This window comes from Cryptotermes secundus, unplaced genomic scaffold (assembly GCF_002891405.2).
Source record: "Cryptotermes secundus unplaced genomic scaffold, Csec_1.0 scaffold58, whole genome shotgun sequence".
Taxonomy (NCBI): domain Eukaryota; kingdom Metazoa; phylum Arthropoda; class Insecta; order Blattodea; family Kalotermitidae; genus Cryptotermes; species Cryptotermes secundus.
The window spans coordinates 296,929-314,447 of NW_019734309.1; the positions used below are offsets into that span (position 1 = coordinate 296,929).

The 17,519-nt window shown below is 47.2% G+C and overlaps 1 protein-coding gene across 7 annotated transcripts in view; it reads right to left on the minus strand.

Annotated features, from left to right (window-relative positions):
• Positions 1-17,519, minus strand: part of LOC111868402 (rho guanine nucleotide exchange factor 12) — a 443,237-nt gene that overhangs the window by 108,940 nt on the left and 316,778 nt on the right. For all 7 annotated transcript variants that reach the window (XM_023859003.2, XM_023859000.2, XM_023859001.2 and 4 more), the window contains one exon: positions 144-221. In XM_023859003.2, coding sequence (XP_023714771.1) covers positions 144-221 — 78 coding nt within the window. The remainder of the gene's footprint in view (positions 1-143; positions 222-17,519) is intronic.

Genomic DNA, 17,519 nt, shown 5'->3' on the forward strand with positions numbered 1-17,519 from the left:
AACAAACTGCGGCCAAAACGAATTAATAAAAAAAGGAAAGAACCACAGGAGGCAGGTTTATACCTAAGAATCTGTCACCTCTGTTTCAGAATTTTGTGCGCTAATTTGGATGATTCATCTTCAAGTTGGAACTTTGAACTTACCTTGTTGATAGACTGGAATTTGATGAACTTCCTGAGTTTGTATTGTATGAAAGACCTTGGGTATCCAAATCCACATCACTGGGGGAAAAAAAGAACAAAAATTACACACGCAAAATACGAACTTCACGTCAAAATTACATTGTTTTTCTTCAATGAAGAGTATTTAACATGATTAATTCGTTTCAGTAATACATCATGTTCAAGTTCTCATTCACATCACAGGAGGGCACATGGAATAGTTAGTGGTATGCTCATTAACCCTTTAAAAACCAATTTCTTCTAAATATTATTAAAACAGGAAGTCGGTACCTCACAGGAAACACACTACGTCTCCGCCACAAAGCCCGACCGGTTAATGCTGTTTGGGGAAATAGTCGCTGTCTATTGTAAGAATTATACAGAACACACAAATACACTCCCAAATAATATACGTATATAAGAATTCTGTTCGTACCTCACAGGAAACACATTATGTCTCCGCTACAAAGCCAACTGGTTAATGCTGTTTGGGGAAACAGTCGGTGTTTATTGTTAAAACCATACGGAACACACAGATACACTTCCAAATAATATATAAGAATTCAGTCCGTACCTCACGGGAAACACATTGCGTCTCTCCTACAAAGCCCAACCGGTTAATGCTGTTTAGGGAGTAGCTGTTTATTGTGAGAACCATACAGAACACACAAATACGCTGTGTAAGCAGAATACAGAGTATTAAGTTATATTATAAGCATGTGATACATATAGAACCACTATGCTTTGAAGTGTTAATAAATAAAATCCTGCCAAATTTACATAGAAGTCATTGAACAACCCTTCACTGAAACCCCTTCATTTTCAATATTCCATATTTTAAGTCCTTACCTCAGTCAGTGGACTGGCTCATATCCACAGCGAGTTCTGTTGAGAATGGCGAGGTCTAACGCACGGGCAGTCTTAGTAACTACTTCTGGGAGAAAGGAGCAGTTTTAATATGATGCATATAATCTGGGGTCGACAACCCTCTTTCACCGCTGATTTGTCCAACAAGGACTATATTAAACACGTGAAAATGAGTGGAACAACTGCTTGTTAATCGTCGTTAAGTTCTACTAACACTGCTTGCCAACCGCATGCGCAGCTTGCATGATGACTAACTTCTAACACCATTTCCGTTTATATTTTACTGTAACGCTTAACTATCTGATGATACACTATAATATCAGAAACTTCGTTCACAGAGAAATAACTTTACATGATCTGATTGTTTATTTTCTCTGACTTCCAGGCGGCTTTCCCGCACCCTTGTTAGGCGCATACAAAGCAAATACACGAACGAATCCGATCTGTCGCGATATTGCGTCAAAGAGCTGGGACCTAGGCGATATTATGACGTCATGCTCACAGAATAACCAGCCATTGCAGTACTCAATAGACTCAATAGACGTCATTCCTACTTTATGGACGCATGCAGCAGACTAAAAAATGACAGCAAAGTACGTATCTTTCTCTGCTGACAGCCACAGGCCTCCCTGACACTGCCATCACTCGCAGCTGACACCAACACAATCACACACTTCTCCAGGACTTGGAAAAGTTGCAATAAAACTGATAAAGTGTCAGTTTATCGTAACAAACGGAGTTCAACTTTCTGTGTACGGCCATCAGTTACCATACGTACCACCGGGTTTTAACGTTAAAAGATCTCCAACAATCTGCCCGCGCATTGTATTTGTGTTTCGTGCCATCTTCACAATAAACAACGAATATTTCCCACATCAACCGACTGGCCTTTGTTAGGGATAGTAGATGTTTCCTGTGGGATGAGAACTGAATTTCTAAGCATCAAACGATTGACTTTCTTGACTGGTTCACTCTTCGACCCTGACGATGGAAACGATATGTTCCTCCGAAACGACGGCTGGAAAACACCGGTATATACGGCGTTATGTCCCAAAAGACAGATGTCTTCACTGTGGAGCAGTTGATGGAACTAGAATTTGCAGTGGAAAGCGATGTACCAAGAGAAACCCCACCCCAGTGCCACTCCGCCCATAGAAAGTCCCAACACTGCCTGAGATGGGATCGAACCCGGGCACTCGAGATGGGAAGCCGGTGAGTAACCGCCGGTGAAGGACCGCGCCATAAGTGAAGCGGTTAGTCGCTGGCTTTCCACCGCGGCGGCCCGGGTTCGATCCCGGGGTCTGGTCAAGTAGGATTTGTGGTGGACAAAGTGGCGCTGGGACGTGTTTTCTCAGAGTACTTCGGTTTCCCCTGACAATCTTCATGCCACCAAATTCTCCATCATCATAATCACCCGCGGCAGGTACAATAGGCCAATCAGTGGCCGCCGTGCCGAGGGGACCCAGTTGGACTGCACCTTCGACTAAGCGAATTAGAAAGAAAATCGCCGGTGCTACTGCACGGCCCACAGAAATGTCAACCAGACGGCAGTTCCAGCTCTGCACAGGCCTATACAGTGACGTAAGCCAGACGAGACACCGAACATTTGAGACACTGAACAGAAGCGGCCTCTCATCCACCGAGACCGACGCTGCTAAGGCAAGACGTCACCAGAACGACCTATACGACTTGAACTGCGTTGCTTCCCTTTGAAGGTATCAATGAACGCGTATAAAGTGAACCTGCTGCGTACAAAGGGCCGGGGTTGCCCAACGCGGTTACGTGACATGTGCCTTGGGGGAAATTGGGGGTTAGGGGAACCGTGGTCTACGATAACGTTAACAGAAGCCGGAGCTGCCTGTTCCTTCGCTTCAAACACATCAACAGTCTTGGTCTGGAGCCATGGCATTTGTTCCGGATGTGAGCCTATTGCTGGGAAAACCATGCACACATTACAAACCGCGGATTGGCAAAACCAGACAGACACTGCGATGTGCGTATAAGCCAGGCTGCCACGACTGCCACAGTAAAATAAGTTCATGCGTCCCGCGGGACTCGAAACCAAGAAACACTGTGCTGGCGAGACCCATCAACAATTTACTCGTCGCCGTCGTCACTACCTAAAATCCGCGACTGGCTAGACCGCGGATGGTAGCGGAATTTCTTAACATCTGAGGTTATCACAACGGTACGCATTCGGCATTCTGCGAAGTGACGCCCGTGTAGTCTGGTGGACGCCTACATTCGTTTAGGAGGAACGTACTACCTCCATCATAAGGACCGAAGTTGAAACAACCAAGCACACCCTGACGATGGTGGCAATACGATTCACCGAAACGTCGGAAAACTACCGGATTACACGACGTCACATTCGCGATGCCAGTACTGCCCGTAGTCACCGCCGTGAGACATGCTCTCCTCTCCGATGTGGCCACGCGTACGCTGGCAGAACGCTATCGACATTTTGGCGAAGGATGTCACCTCCTTTTTCAGGATAAGTAAGAAAACGAAATGCACGCAGGGCACTGCTTGCTGCTAGCTTGGCTTACTTTTCGATGAGGGCGAAACGACGGTAAAATTATGCCGGACTACACGGCGTGAGATCCCGGAGAACCGTACTTTCCAGTGTCAGCACTGTGAGAGGCCCTCAAACCCACACCTTCCGCAGCCGATGTTCTTACCGAACAAATTCAATTCATTCACCAATGGTTATATCGGCCTCTGTAAGTCTGTGGCAGGTATTTCAGTTACGTAATCCTACACACGGCCGGTAGGCCTCCTTACACGGAGTCAACCCGTCTCAAGGCCGTTACCGACAAAAATTAAAGAACAAAAGGCCACAGACACATACGCCTCGAGTGGGATGCGAACCCACACCCCCACAGTACGAGCGGGTAAAGACAAATTCAATGCCGCGTTTAAACAACCCTGCAAACACTGCCGCCCCCGGCGAGTTATCGATCTGCACTCCGCAATAATTGGGTATGATTACCCTGTTCATTGCGGAAATATGAGGCTTGCTTTTCCGCAACTCACTGGCTCACCTACATCGGACTTCAACCAATTAGCTCAATAAGTTCCAGTTCAGTACGTCAGAACACATGCACCAGACACAATACAGCCGACCTGCTGGGAAGGAGCCCGACTCACTACTGTAAAAGGCACATGGCATTTAGGAGCAAGTGGACTTTCAGACTGTGTTAAGGGCAGCTGGGGAGATCACAGTTGAGTACATACTGTAAAAGGCACGTGAGATTTAGGAGCAAGAGGACTTTCAGACTGTACTGAGGGCAGCTGGAGAGATCACAGTTGAGTACATACTGTAAAAGACACGTGGGATTTAGGAGCAAAAGGACTTTCAGACTGTGTTGAGGGCAGCTGGAGAGATCACAGTTGAGTACATACTATAAAAGGCACGTGGGATTTAGGAGCAAATGGACTTTCACACTGTGTTGAGGGCAACTGGAGAGATCACAGCTAAGTACATACTATAAAAGGCACATGGGATTTAGGAGCAACAGGACTTTCAGACTGTGTCGAGGGCAGCTGGGGAGATCACAGCTGAGTACATACTGTTAAAGGCACATGGGATTTAGGAGAAAGTGGACTTTAAGACTCTGTTGAGGGAAGCTGGAGAGACTGAAACCACACAAGAAAATATCAAAGACTGGCTTCAGCTGAGTGAAGGAGACCCTGGATTTCAGCTTCTGACAGAGGAAGAAGTTGCTGCAGTGATTTTTCTTTTTATCACCAACTATGTTATTTTCGTCTTTTAGGGCAATCTTTTGTTTCATTAATCCGTATTATCTTTGCGAGTGTTTATTGTGCTTCTAACAAATCGTATTTTGAAGACTGGCGTTTCAAACCTCACAGGACACTTGCATGCAATACAGGTGAAGCATTTCCTCTAAAGTGTTCGTCGTCTTTGGAGGAGGCCGGAACATGCAGAGGCTCCACCTAACGGAATTCAATCCTACCTCCACTCAAGTGAACTGAATGACGTCATCTGGTCCCAGTTATGCACATCAAGCTGCAACTGCATACATGTAAAATATTAACCCTCTGAAGCCTGAAGAAGAGAGAAGACAGACTGGCGGGGAGACGCTATGGGGGAACAGAAAATATTCTTGCTCTAAAGATTTCCAAGCAGTGTAGGCAGGTCCCTCTGGTAAACATCTGCCGTTGAGAGGGTAAAGCGTTGGTAAATGGAGAATGGGTAAGTTGACTTTGCTATTATCAGAATTATGACGTTAATGTTGGGAGGGCTGCATTAAGGTAACATTTTCATTCAATAATGGAAAGGCAGGGTCAACGGGGATAGTTCAGTCGGTATAGGAACTGAAGAGCAAGCTTCAAGAAACACTCGCAACCTAGTTTGCGACAAGACGGTACTTGTTTGGCAACGGGCACACTCTGAATTTCAGTCACAAACGTTACCAGTTATTGCGTTGGTACCACTAACATAAAGATAATAAAATATAATATGTGAGCACAGGGTAAGAACTGTGGAACTGATGACACATCTGTGCAAAGAAATTCATTAAAAAATACAACTATAATCAGCATACTAACTTTCGAGTTAACGGTTCAAAGCAAAAGTAAATTTAATTTACTTATGCACGATTTGGAGCGAGGTAGGCAGGTCATGTAGCACGAATGAAGGAGACGAGGAATGCGTATAGGATATTGGTGGCAAAGCCAGAAGGAAAGAGACAACTGGAGAGACCAAGGCGTAGGTGGGTGGACAATATTAGAATGGATCTTAGAGAGATAGGATGTAACGTTCCCACCTCATGACTCGTAGTACGCGGGTTCAAATACCCGGCGAAGGTCGTCGAATTTTTAAGAGCGGAAAAATTCAGGGAACAAGTCCTCCGGGAGGGACTTTAAGCCGTGGGTCCCGTGTCGTAGCTTTACGGCACGTAAAAGAACCTCATATCTCCAAAGGAGGTCACTGAGCCAAATTACGGACGTTTCCCGCCCAACAGCAGTCTCTAATACCTCTGGTAGATGGGGGAAGCATTATAGATACCTCTCAGCCAGTAGAGCCGGTCTCGCTGGCTGGGCGGGACTGATGGTAAGCACCAGTACCGGCAGGATATAGAGACTGGTAGAAATCATAGAGGGAAGCACAATGAACCAATACAGGTCTAAGTGCATGGGGAAACCCACCCTCTCCAATAACTAACTAACTAGAGAGATAGGATGGGATGGTGTGGATTGGGTAGATCTGGCTCAGGATAGGGACCAGTGGAGGGATCTTGTGAACATGGTAAGGATCTTTCGGGTTCCATAAAATGCTGGGAAAATCTTGGGTAGCTGCAGAATTGGCGGCTCCTCCAGAAGGGCTCAGCTCCATGAGTACGTAAGTAGGTAAGTAATGCAGGATTTGGAGTACTCACATCAGTGATTACGCAGAGTTCACTTATTTATCTCGAAATCAGTAGGAGCTACGGGAAAAATCTGTACTGAACAGTGTTTCGCTTTTCTCTACAACTTTTGTTCCGAACACACGGGATGTGCAGAGAAACGCCTCCATTTTAAACAAAAACTTGGACGTGCACACACATTTTGGTATAACTCTCCTATACCACATTTCATGGAAATCCTTGCAACTGCTCTCGAGTTTACACCCACCCACGTCTCTACAGCCCTTCTGGACCTTGGTCGCGTTTTCAGTTTCTCAATCCATACACAGTCGGTAGGACTCCTTGGACGCAGGAATAAACACACAGACATCCATGCTTCAAGTAGGATTCGAAACCACGATCCCAGTATTCGAGCGACCGAAGACGGTTCATGCCTGAGACCGCGCGGCCGGCCAATTTGATCGGCAGTTGTTATATCTAGGGCACATAAATACGGGGAAGCTATTAGGGCCATTTTGCACAACTTCACTGCGCAGGCGTCACCCTATAAATAACCATGGCACTTTAATTACTAATGATGTATCAAAGGGAAGTGTTCCAGGGCTAAACGCCTCGAAGTTAATAGCATTATCTCGTGGGTACACAGACAGGAAGGGGTTCTTAACCAACTCACGAGATGCAACGCTCCACCCTTCATGGTTTCCGCTTTCAAACGGTATTACGCTGCGGTGAATAAACTTATTTTGGGTAGCAAGTTATGAAGCAATATACAGCCCATACAAAACATGGACTAGAATGCGTGTGAATGGAGATAAAAATAGCAACACAATATGCACGGTTAAAGTTGTGAACGGAATAAGGTGGCACAAAACACTGAAAAGTTCAGAATGAAATGAAGCATTCGAGTGCAAAATGTGGACAAGCTGTAACTGAAATTAAAACCAGCAGCGCAGAATATAGACAAGCTGTGACTGAAATTAGGAACAATGGCGCGAAATATGGACAGGCTGTGAATGAAATTAAGTACGATGGCTCAAAATATGGACAAGCTGTGAATGAAATTAAGAATGGCGAAAAATATGGACAAGCTGTGAATGAAATTAAGAATGGCGCAAAATATGGACAAGCTGTGAATGAAATTAAGAATGGCGCAAAATATGGACAAGCTGTGAATGAAATTAAGATCAGCAACGCAAAATATGGCCAAGGTGTGAACGAAATTAAAACCAGCAGCGCAAAATATGGGCAAGTATTGAATGAAGTTAAATAAATCAGCACAGAATGCGGAAATAATTCATGGACAACATTTGAGAATGGAAGAAACGTACTGACACAAAACATGCGCTAAAACGTTATTACGTCACACAGCAGCGCAGAATGTGAACGCGAAATGTATGAAGTAAAATATCTGAGCAGCACACGAACAAAAGTGTTCCACAAGTCAAACACAGTAGAGCCCATCGCTTTAACAGTCCGACTTCGTTGGATGGATCGGATATTGCACGAATCACACACAATGAACGCCTCGCTAGTAACAAATTATCAATCCTTGCCTCGTTATTTACCACCGCGCCGATTTAAACACGAACGTTATTTTGGAACTTGACGTGGTAGGGAAGATAATACTAAAATGAACCGTTGCGGAACTGGGCGTAAAATTTTGCACTGGATTCATCTGGTTAAAGTCAGGGGTCAATGGTGGACTTTCGCCAAAACAGTAAACTGGGAATTCCGGAAGTCGCGACTTCAGCGACCAGCAGTCTCTCAAGTAGGGCCGCGTTCCAGTAACTCTGAAGCTGGTGCAGCGTAGGACATTGTTCAGAACACGACAATTCTTACACATGACACGCCCCTTGGACTCAGGAAACTGCGACTACTGGGTTCGTATCTAGGATATTCCGAGGCCGTCGCAACATTACTGGACAGAAAGAACACAAATACATTTTGTGGGAGGAATGCATAGCTTTACAGCTAATGACACGCCCTGGCCGGGAGCAGAAAGAGCTGGAGAGGGAAGAGTGGGGGGGGGGGACCGTGCATATGAAGTACCGGCACACAGACTTCATCAACGTTTTGAAACTCTGAAGTTTGGGTCTGAGACTTATGAAACGACCGACGGTCAGTCGGCCAATCTGTCTGGGAATAAGGTAAAAATCTTGGGCTTTAGACCAGTTTTTATTACTGTCAGAGGGATGAGGGTTTGATGTGGGGCGCTCTCCCTGACAGGAAGGGTCTGTCGTTTACGAATGCTGCTGGCCCTCTCCAGTGTAGTCATTCCCGGGACCGAGTCCCTTGGTACTCGCGACCATATTTTACTGTCTCAGATTCGAGACTTCCCTCTTCGTCGCCTCTACGACTCGATGCGTTACAGTGGAGGTATTCGACCCCGCCTCCACACGCTGAAGCTAATGGGAAAAGGAAATATATAACAATTCAGTTCGTACCTCATAGGAAGCACATTACGCCTCCGCTACAAAACACAACCGGTTAATGCTGTTTGGGGAAACAGTCGCTGTTTATTGTGAGAACCATACGGAACAGAAAAACACACTTCCATATAATATTGTCACGTGCTGGGTATATGTCACGCGACAAAATAACTTCACGCAGTCTTGGATACAGCGAATTTATTGAACACTCGCTCGTGCACTTGTACAATTCACAATTACTGTCATCGGCAGTATCACAATTACTTCTCTGCTCTCGGCGACTGCTAGACTTCAACTGCACTCGGCGACTTCACGATCCACACTGTGTCACGCCTGATCACACTCTCTCTCACATACTGCTCAGCCGGCTGTTTATACCGCTCCCTGTTTCCTCGTGTTACCAGCGTTGTCCCCTGTTACGTCACAGTGGGAAGTGCCGTTACGTCACCGCGGGGGGAGGGGGGCGGAGTGTTGACTGGCCTGTTACCGTAGCAGCGAGAGCGCTCCGATATTGTTGCGTCACCGTTGGCGGGGGAGGGAGTGTCCTACATAGCGCAATAAGTCACACTGCTCCCTTCTTAAGGTTGTTCGTCCCGAATAGCCTAACGGTACATCCCCGTTCCTTTTCTTTGCAGGCTGTTCTTGCAACGCCTTTTTCTTTTTGTCCGGCTACTCCTCTTGCAGCGACTATTCTACAGGCGTTACATCCTCCGCTCCCTTCTTAGGATTGTTCGTCCCGAGCAATTCCATGGTCCAGCGTTCGTCGATCCGTTTATCACATTCACATAACACTTTCATTCTCCATTCATGCCCGGGAGGCCGGTGTTTCTACATTACCGGTTCCTCCTCTATTCCTTGTTTCCTTTCCCGTTTCCGATGGGGATCGACCCCTCCACAGTGTCCAGTTTTTGATGTTCTGTAATCTGCTGGAAATCTCTACTGCTTGTTGCCCGATATCCAAGCCTACGGTCTTCGTGAAAGTTCGGCTGCCTGTTCTCTCGTTCCCAAGATGCAGCCGCCGTCGTGTGTTCATCCTTCACTCAAATGCTGCCCTCCGGTTCCACCTGAAGTCTCCGCCCTATTAAGGCTCCTCTTGCAACGTTGTTCCTAGTCTGGTTGTTCCCGACGATGTGTCCCTTGCACCGTGCCACTCCTGCACGGCGGGTCATCCTTCAGGGATCGGCGACACATTTCTTCTGGCACCCACCCTGATTTTGGGTCCGTTCTTTCTTGAATGCATATCTCCTATGTCGTGCCACTGCTGCACGGCGGGACACCTTCCTGCAGGCGGCAGCCAACTTCAACCGGGATCCACAATCTCCTCGGATCAGTTTCTTCGGCTCTCCGAGTCTCCCTGCAGCTAGCTTCTTGCACCTATGCCTCCTCTTCCGTCCTCTGACCGATTTCACTATGGCATCTTCGTTGTGGACTTCTCGTTGTTCTGCCGCCTGTGGTTTCCTGTCCAGTGAGGTCGGCTGTTCTTCCTCTAGACGTGGCTCCATCTCCTGGCAGGTCATCGTTTCTTCTTCTTCTAGATGCGCCTCCGTCATTTCTCGGCAGGCCATCGTCTTTATGCCCATTTCGGGTTTGCTTTCGGCATTCGGCTGGTTACACGGTGCAGTTTTCTTAACGATCACGCTCAGTTTCGCCAACGTAAACCATATTTCAGAAAGAGAATTCGAGAGCGCTCTGAAGGTGACGTAAGATGAAGAATGCCGTCTTGTGGGACATGCCATGTAGAGTTAACCGACGTTTCAGAGTAGTGTGTCGCCTTCATCTTCAGGGTAAAAGAAATCAGACACCAGCTCACGCTGGTTCATCGCTCGCGGATTTCTTACATCCTGAAGATTGAGGCGACACGTTCCTCCGAAACGTCGGTTAACACAATATCTACACGGCGCCACATCCCACAAGACGGCATTCTTCATAGTCACCGCCGTGAAAACCTCAAATCTTACACGACGCAAGATTATTGTATCTGAGGATTTGGTCTGCCGTCCAGTATTCTGAGAACACAGGGTTTCGGAAAACTTGAACGGTGAGACTGATGACCTCGAATTATGCCATTTGAGGTTACCACAGCGCTCGAGCGTTACCACGTTGTATAAATAAGTTACGCAGTCGGTGGGAGAAAGCGTGAGCAAACTTGTTTCTGCGCATCCTGTCTATCCTGTGAATATTTAAATAGTTGGTGATGGCGTTCGAAGTCGGCCTCGACGTATCATTCGGTAAGGTAGAGGGGATAGGGGGACTTAGCTATATGACAAACGGTGTATCCAGGTGAATGGGCCTGACACTAGACATTCAGGGACTTATTTTTCCCGTCATATCACGAGGTCAGTGCTATTATCGACCAACAGAAACACAGAGTTCTCTTGACGTCAACGAATTACATTACTCGCGGCCCATGTACCTCAAGTTCCAACAGGAACGTCTACATTACGGAAAACGGGATCTCTCGGGAATACGAACGGACAGGGGAGTGAGTGAAGAGGGGCGTGGAGACGTGAAGAGGGCAAGCGAGAACACTTCGGCTCCTTACGTTCGGCGCGCTCACACAAGAGCGAAGTGAGCAAAACTGTTTCCGTAGGCCGATGTTTTAATTCTGTTTGCTCACTGTTTTATCCTTTAATTATCGATCTTTTCAGTTCGCTGAATATAAAGGGCTCCCTCGGCACACATCCATTGTCCCAGCGCCTTTAAACATTTAAAAAAACTGGCTCTTTCCTTCGTCTGACGGGAAGACACGAGGTAGAAATCGTAATTCAATGGTTCAATCGAATTTAAATTGTTAATTTTTTGTCGAATCGAAAAATGTTTCGAACGAAACTTATTGCGAAGAAAATTGGAAGATGTATTTCACGTCGAATACATTTTTATTTCCGTAAGCTCTGAGGTTTTCGAGATACAGTAAAAGGAATTTCGACCAATCTACCATTCGGCAGGCGGATCGCCAGACATAAGTGAATGAAACTGGACACGCAGGGGCCAGAGACCGAAACAAGTCTCTCGCTATCTTAAATTCGTGGCAAAGACAGAAATACGCAGATACATTAAATGACGGCGAATATAAAGCTTGCTGTCGTATTGGCTATACCGCAGTTTCGGAGAAACCTACTTCTTCCCCCATTACAGCAGAAGAGTAGCAATACCTCATCTAAAAGATAATCACTTCTCTCCTCAAACGTTTGGTCCTGCCATTTTATGGGAAACAACCTCCCATTTGCTCACTCACAGTCCCGCTAATTTTCCTCGTCTTCCTACATCTGTACTCCTTTCCCACCCTGAAAATGGAGGTAGCAGTTTCCTCCGTGTTTCTAGGCCTGGCCTCCAGACTGCGTGAGCAGTGTGACAAGGAGTAGAGGGACAGTGGTTGCATTGTGGGAGGGTGACGCAATGTAACGGAGGTCCCGTTAAAACACATACCCTATAACCCTTATCTCAATGGACTCGACCAAATCTACTGCTAGCGGCCGAGTCTAGGAATAGGGACTCTACCTGCCACAATAGGGACATCGCATTCCACGATACAGTAACCTGCAGAGCGATTTCATGATCACGCCTGGCTGTGTGACGGAGACTACATGCCCAACACTCATGTAGGGTATGTTGCCGCTACATACCGGCGCACAGCCGTATTCTTGTGTCAGGGGAATTTGGAACATAAATTGCAATTGTATCCAGTTCAAATACCCCGTTGCCACCTAACATAATCTGAGGGGCAAGCGATGACGTAGTAGGTTCAGGTACTATGCTACAAGGCGGAAAGTCGCGGGTTCCTATCTTCCAGCCGCACTATGGCCCTGGAGTTGACTCGCCTCTAACAGAAACGAGTGCCAGGAATCTTCCTGCGGTGTAACGGGAGGCTGGCCGTAAGCCTGACAACCTATCATCTAGAAAATGTGGGAGCCTCGACGTCTCACAACTCTCGACGGCCGGTTACAGGGATAGTTTTACCGTTTACCACAATTTGTTATAAGCGGTCCCAAATAGAAAAGCAAAAGAAATCGAAATATGCTAGTTCCTATGGAGAGCTACTACTAACCCTTCCGAGACGTGACGCCAGGCAGTCCAGTAAAGATCTCAGACGTTTCGACGCAAATCAGTGCCTCCATCTTCAGGGTTTAAGAGCGGGATAAGGAATCCTCGCCTTGCATATTCAGTGACAGCGTATCTCTAAAGCTACGACGCGCAACAACAGATAATAGAGATTTTCCGCCCTGATGCTGCATCCAGACCACAAGGAGCTGAACGTGAATTGGAAAGGATTTGGAAGAAGGCGGCTGCGGTCTAAGCGAAGCAGTGGCCCGGCAATTCCGGGAGACTAAGGAAAACATCGGTAGAGAGGGACGGTGTGCTGGCCGAGGGTCGACTCCAGCACCTCTGGATATCTCAGAGGCGTAACCGTCTAAGTCGAAGTCCCAGGCGGGCCACAGAGAAGTTACGAAATGTGTGACCGTATTAACTTCCAGCCGAAATTTCGACCGGATTTATGGTTGCGTGTTTGTAACCGTGTACGTCATAGTCTGCATCTGAAATGTTCACGTGTCAGAAACACATGGCGCCCTCCTGACAGCATCTGACGCACAGACGCAAAGCCAAGCAATGGAGTCGCGAGTCACGCCCACAAAGTCTAGAGCAGCTTCCACGAACCCTGCTCACGAGAATATCAAGTTCCGAACATTCCGAAATTTGTGCATACTGTGGCCGTCACGCTGTGACACCGTACAGCACTTCTCGTGGGTAATTTTATGACGTCAGAAACTAGACGTCAAATGGAGGCGTCAGAGACGAACTCAAAACGACATGGAAGTGGTCGTGATCTATTTCAGACACTATCACATTTGTGGAGACGGGATAGCGCAGTCGGTATAGCGATTGGCTACGGGTTTCACAGTCGCTGATTATTGTGAGAACCACACGGAACACACAAATTCACTTCCAATAATATGTAAGAATTCAGCCCGTACCTCACAGGAAACACATCACGTCTCCGCTACAAAGCCCAACCGGTTAATGCTGTTTGGGGAAACAGTCGCCGTTTATTGTGAGAACCATACGGAACACACAGATACACTTCCAAATTATATATAACAATTCAGTCCGCACCTCACAGGAAACATTACGTCTCCGCTACAAAGCCCAACCGATTAATGCTGTTTAGGGAAATAGCCGCTGTTTATTGTGAGAACCATACGGAACACACAAATACTCTTCATGGGCAGGGCATAAAATTCTTTAATACAGATGGTATACAGGGTTACCACTGTGCTTTGAAGGGTCTGAGACACATCGGGTCTTGGTACTGTTCCCACTATAATGCAGCTGTCAGGGAGCTACGTACGGAAATAGTCGTCAATCCAAGAATCGAAAGAAGTGCGTCGGCGTCAGGGGTCGCGTCTGTGACGTCATTCTGCCCGACGCCTGGCCACAGTCCCAGATTCCTCAGGAATTGGACCCATACACAATATAGATATCAACAGACACATCTGCACCGTTATCCTGAGCTGGGGAAGCCAGTCCTACCACGACTCACGTTCCTCGTGGTATTCCTCAGTTCCTCCAAGGATATTAGGCCATGAGCGGTTCGTTCTACTTGCACTCAAATTCTTTCAATAACCATCCCACAAATCGACCCCATATGGGGACTAGCCTGCGATATTTTTGGTTTATTTCAACGGCGCTTTCAACAGCTGAGAGTACACAGTGTCGGAATTGGGAAGGATCTGGCCTTATCGAGATACTACCACGGCATTTGTCTGGAGAGCCTGTGCATAAACACGGAAAAAATCAGTCAGGAGAAACGGTGCCCCGGCCGAGAGTCTAACCGAGGATCTCCAGAATATCAGCATGAGTGGGAGTCAGTGAACAGGCCAAAAAGTGATATAAAACGTAAAACATGTGATATTCGAATCCGGAAATACACATTAATATTTTTGACATATACTCCAACATTGATACGCTTGTCCCATCGCTTTACCAGCGCGTCGAAACTCGCAGAATAGAAGTCTTTTGGCTATTGTCTCAGCCACTTCCGCGGTTTTAGAATATCCTTGTGAGAATTTCTGGATCCAGTTGTGAACCGGTTTATGTGACACACACTTCCCACCGTAAACAGGAAACATTTCTTTAAGAACATCCTTTGCACATAGTCCTTTTGCCCACAAAAAAAAAAAACCACAGAACTCTGCTATTCGGTAATACACTCAAGGACGGTCGCCATTTTGACTCTTGAAACCAGCCTATGAACATGAGAATGCTCATCTGCAACGTAGACTGTTATGAAGCTGGACTGTGGTGCTACCTAGTGATACACGTAGAAAACCTATTACGTCTATTACAGCTGTTTTACTTCCATCTGTGACCCATTTACTGACAGCGCCACTAGTACCGCAACTTGTTCGGTTACACGGCGCCATGATAACTTCAACATCTCAGATACCTTAATCACTGGCGGGACGACTATCAGCTTGTCAGGGTGGCGTGTTCGAAGGACTTTAGTTCCTACGTCATGAACAGTGTTGGACGAAACGTTCGAACATCCATCGACGCCCCCACTATTGGTCAGGGAGGGGGGGGGCTGGAAACTTGCGTGCTGACTTTCATTTGCAAGAATTCAAAGTTTAAGGACACGTCATCTTTTGCAAAGACAAGCTTAAACTGGCTCTCTTGAGAGATGTGGAGTCTCCACATCGAAACACTTTTAAGTTTCCGGTATTAATATTCACCGCACTTCTTCTTCTGTACTTGAAAATTTTCCCACAAATCCGGAGAGGGTAGATGTCTGGTCCCTAACTGTCGGCGCACATGCCAACACACCGACCCCCAGATCACAACTTCCATACCTGGCCGGAGGCTATGTGAGAATCATTACGGGTATGGGGGGCAGAGCTCACTCGCTGACTTAACTCCGGGACCAGAATTCGATCTTATGGAAGGGCAAAGACACTCTTCTCCTGTCCACAGTGTACAGACCAACTCTGGAACCGGGGAATATGCGGTCGGGGCGTGAGCTCACCACTCACCCCGGTGCTGTGACAAAGTTAGGTAGACATGCAGCTGTAATGTCTTCATGATCCGGTGCTTAAGTGCAGACAGAAACGGAGAGAAGCGAGAGGCTGCTGGAAAGACAGCGAGGCGCAATTATCTAGTGGATGAGTGAATTATCGCGGGTGTAATTGAGACCAGTTTCACTGTTTGCGAGACATCCCCGGTGAACACTCGTAAAAACTGCTAGGAGCAGTCGCTCTGGTGTCGGCTCACATCTTGTGAAACGGACTGCCCACGATGCTACTGAGTTATAAGGGCCCCCCAACGTCTCAGCCTGGCTCATGGGCGCGGTAATGCGGCGTCAAAATATAAAATATTGTCAAGTGACCGACTACAGACGGGGTGTGGATTGGTAGTCGGGTTAACTGGACACTTACACTTGTAACTTGAAATAAGTACGACAGTCTCACTCAGTTACACACTCCAAAGATCACTGTCACTGTAGCAGACTCGGTAGCAGTTGCTTGGTAGCGGCTTCAACGGCGGACATCCCCCTTCCTCTGGGTTTCCGAACTGTCGCCGGTCTCAGCTACCAGCTTTTCACTTCTCAAAGTTATGTTACGACCGACGGGTCAAGCCACCCATCTGGCGCTTAGGGCTAGATTTTTATTAATGTCAGACACCTAAGGATTTTGATGATGTGGGGCGCCCTCTCTGACGACAGGACGGGTCTGTCGCTTATAATTGCTGCTGGTCCTCCCCAGAGCAGTCATTCTCAGGTCACAGTCTAGCAGGACTCATGATCACATTTTACTGTCTTAGACTGGAGACTTCCCTAACCTGGAGGGCCAGGACCCCGTATTTATATCCCTCCGCCGGGAACGGGGTGGCCCAGTTATAACCCCAGGCACTGGGTTCCATTTTCGTTTCCTCGTACGACTCGCAGGGCTACGGTGGAGGTATTCGAACCCACCTCCACACGGGGAGCCACTATTACTCGTTACAGAGCACCGGCACGGGCAGAACAGGAAATGTATCTTCCATTATTGGGTGTTCTCTCGTTGCCGGGGAAGCAACGTGTCCACAGAGCTGTTCCCTAGCAACAGCTGTTACTTGGCAATGTATCTACACGTCACAAAATAATAACAATGTACTTAAGGTACCAAAGGCTTCATGACTGATCTTAAACGAGATGACAACACAGCGGGTTGGCACTGAGGTGAAACTGCTAACCGGTAATCGGGAGACGGTGCATTCGAATCTCGGCAACAGTATCAGTTATCTGAGATTTCCGTGGTATTCCTCGGCCGCGCCTCAATCGGGGCCCAGCTGCCACCTTCCGAACCCTTTCCAGATCACCTCTCACCTCACAATTCGCCACAGGCTCAGAACTATGAAGCGACAAACAAGTCAGGAACTTTTCCACGGTGACAAACACATACCAAACACTTTCACACGTACAGTGGAGACACTGCGCCGTGTCCTTGGTATAATTACGATTTATTCCAGATGGTAACCATATGAGAAAAATAACATACCAACCTTTGAAAATGAAAGTCAGAAGCGATCAGTAGGGGAGATAAGTGCAATTTTTGTTTACGTGTATACCATACGGGGATAGCTCGGTCGGTATAGCGGCGGGTTGGACGGACAGGGTTCGATTTCCAGCAGAGAACCCATTCTTCTGTTCTTCACAGCGCCCA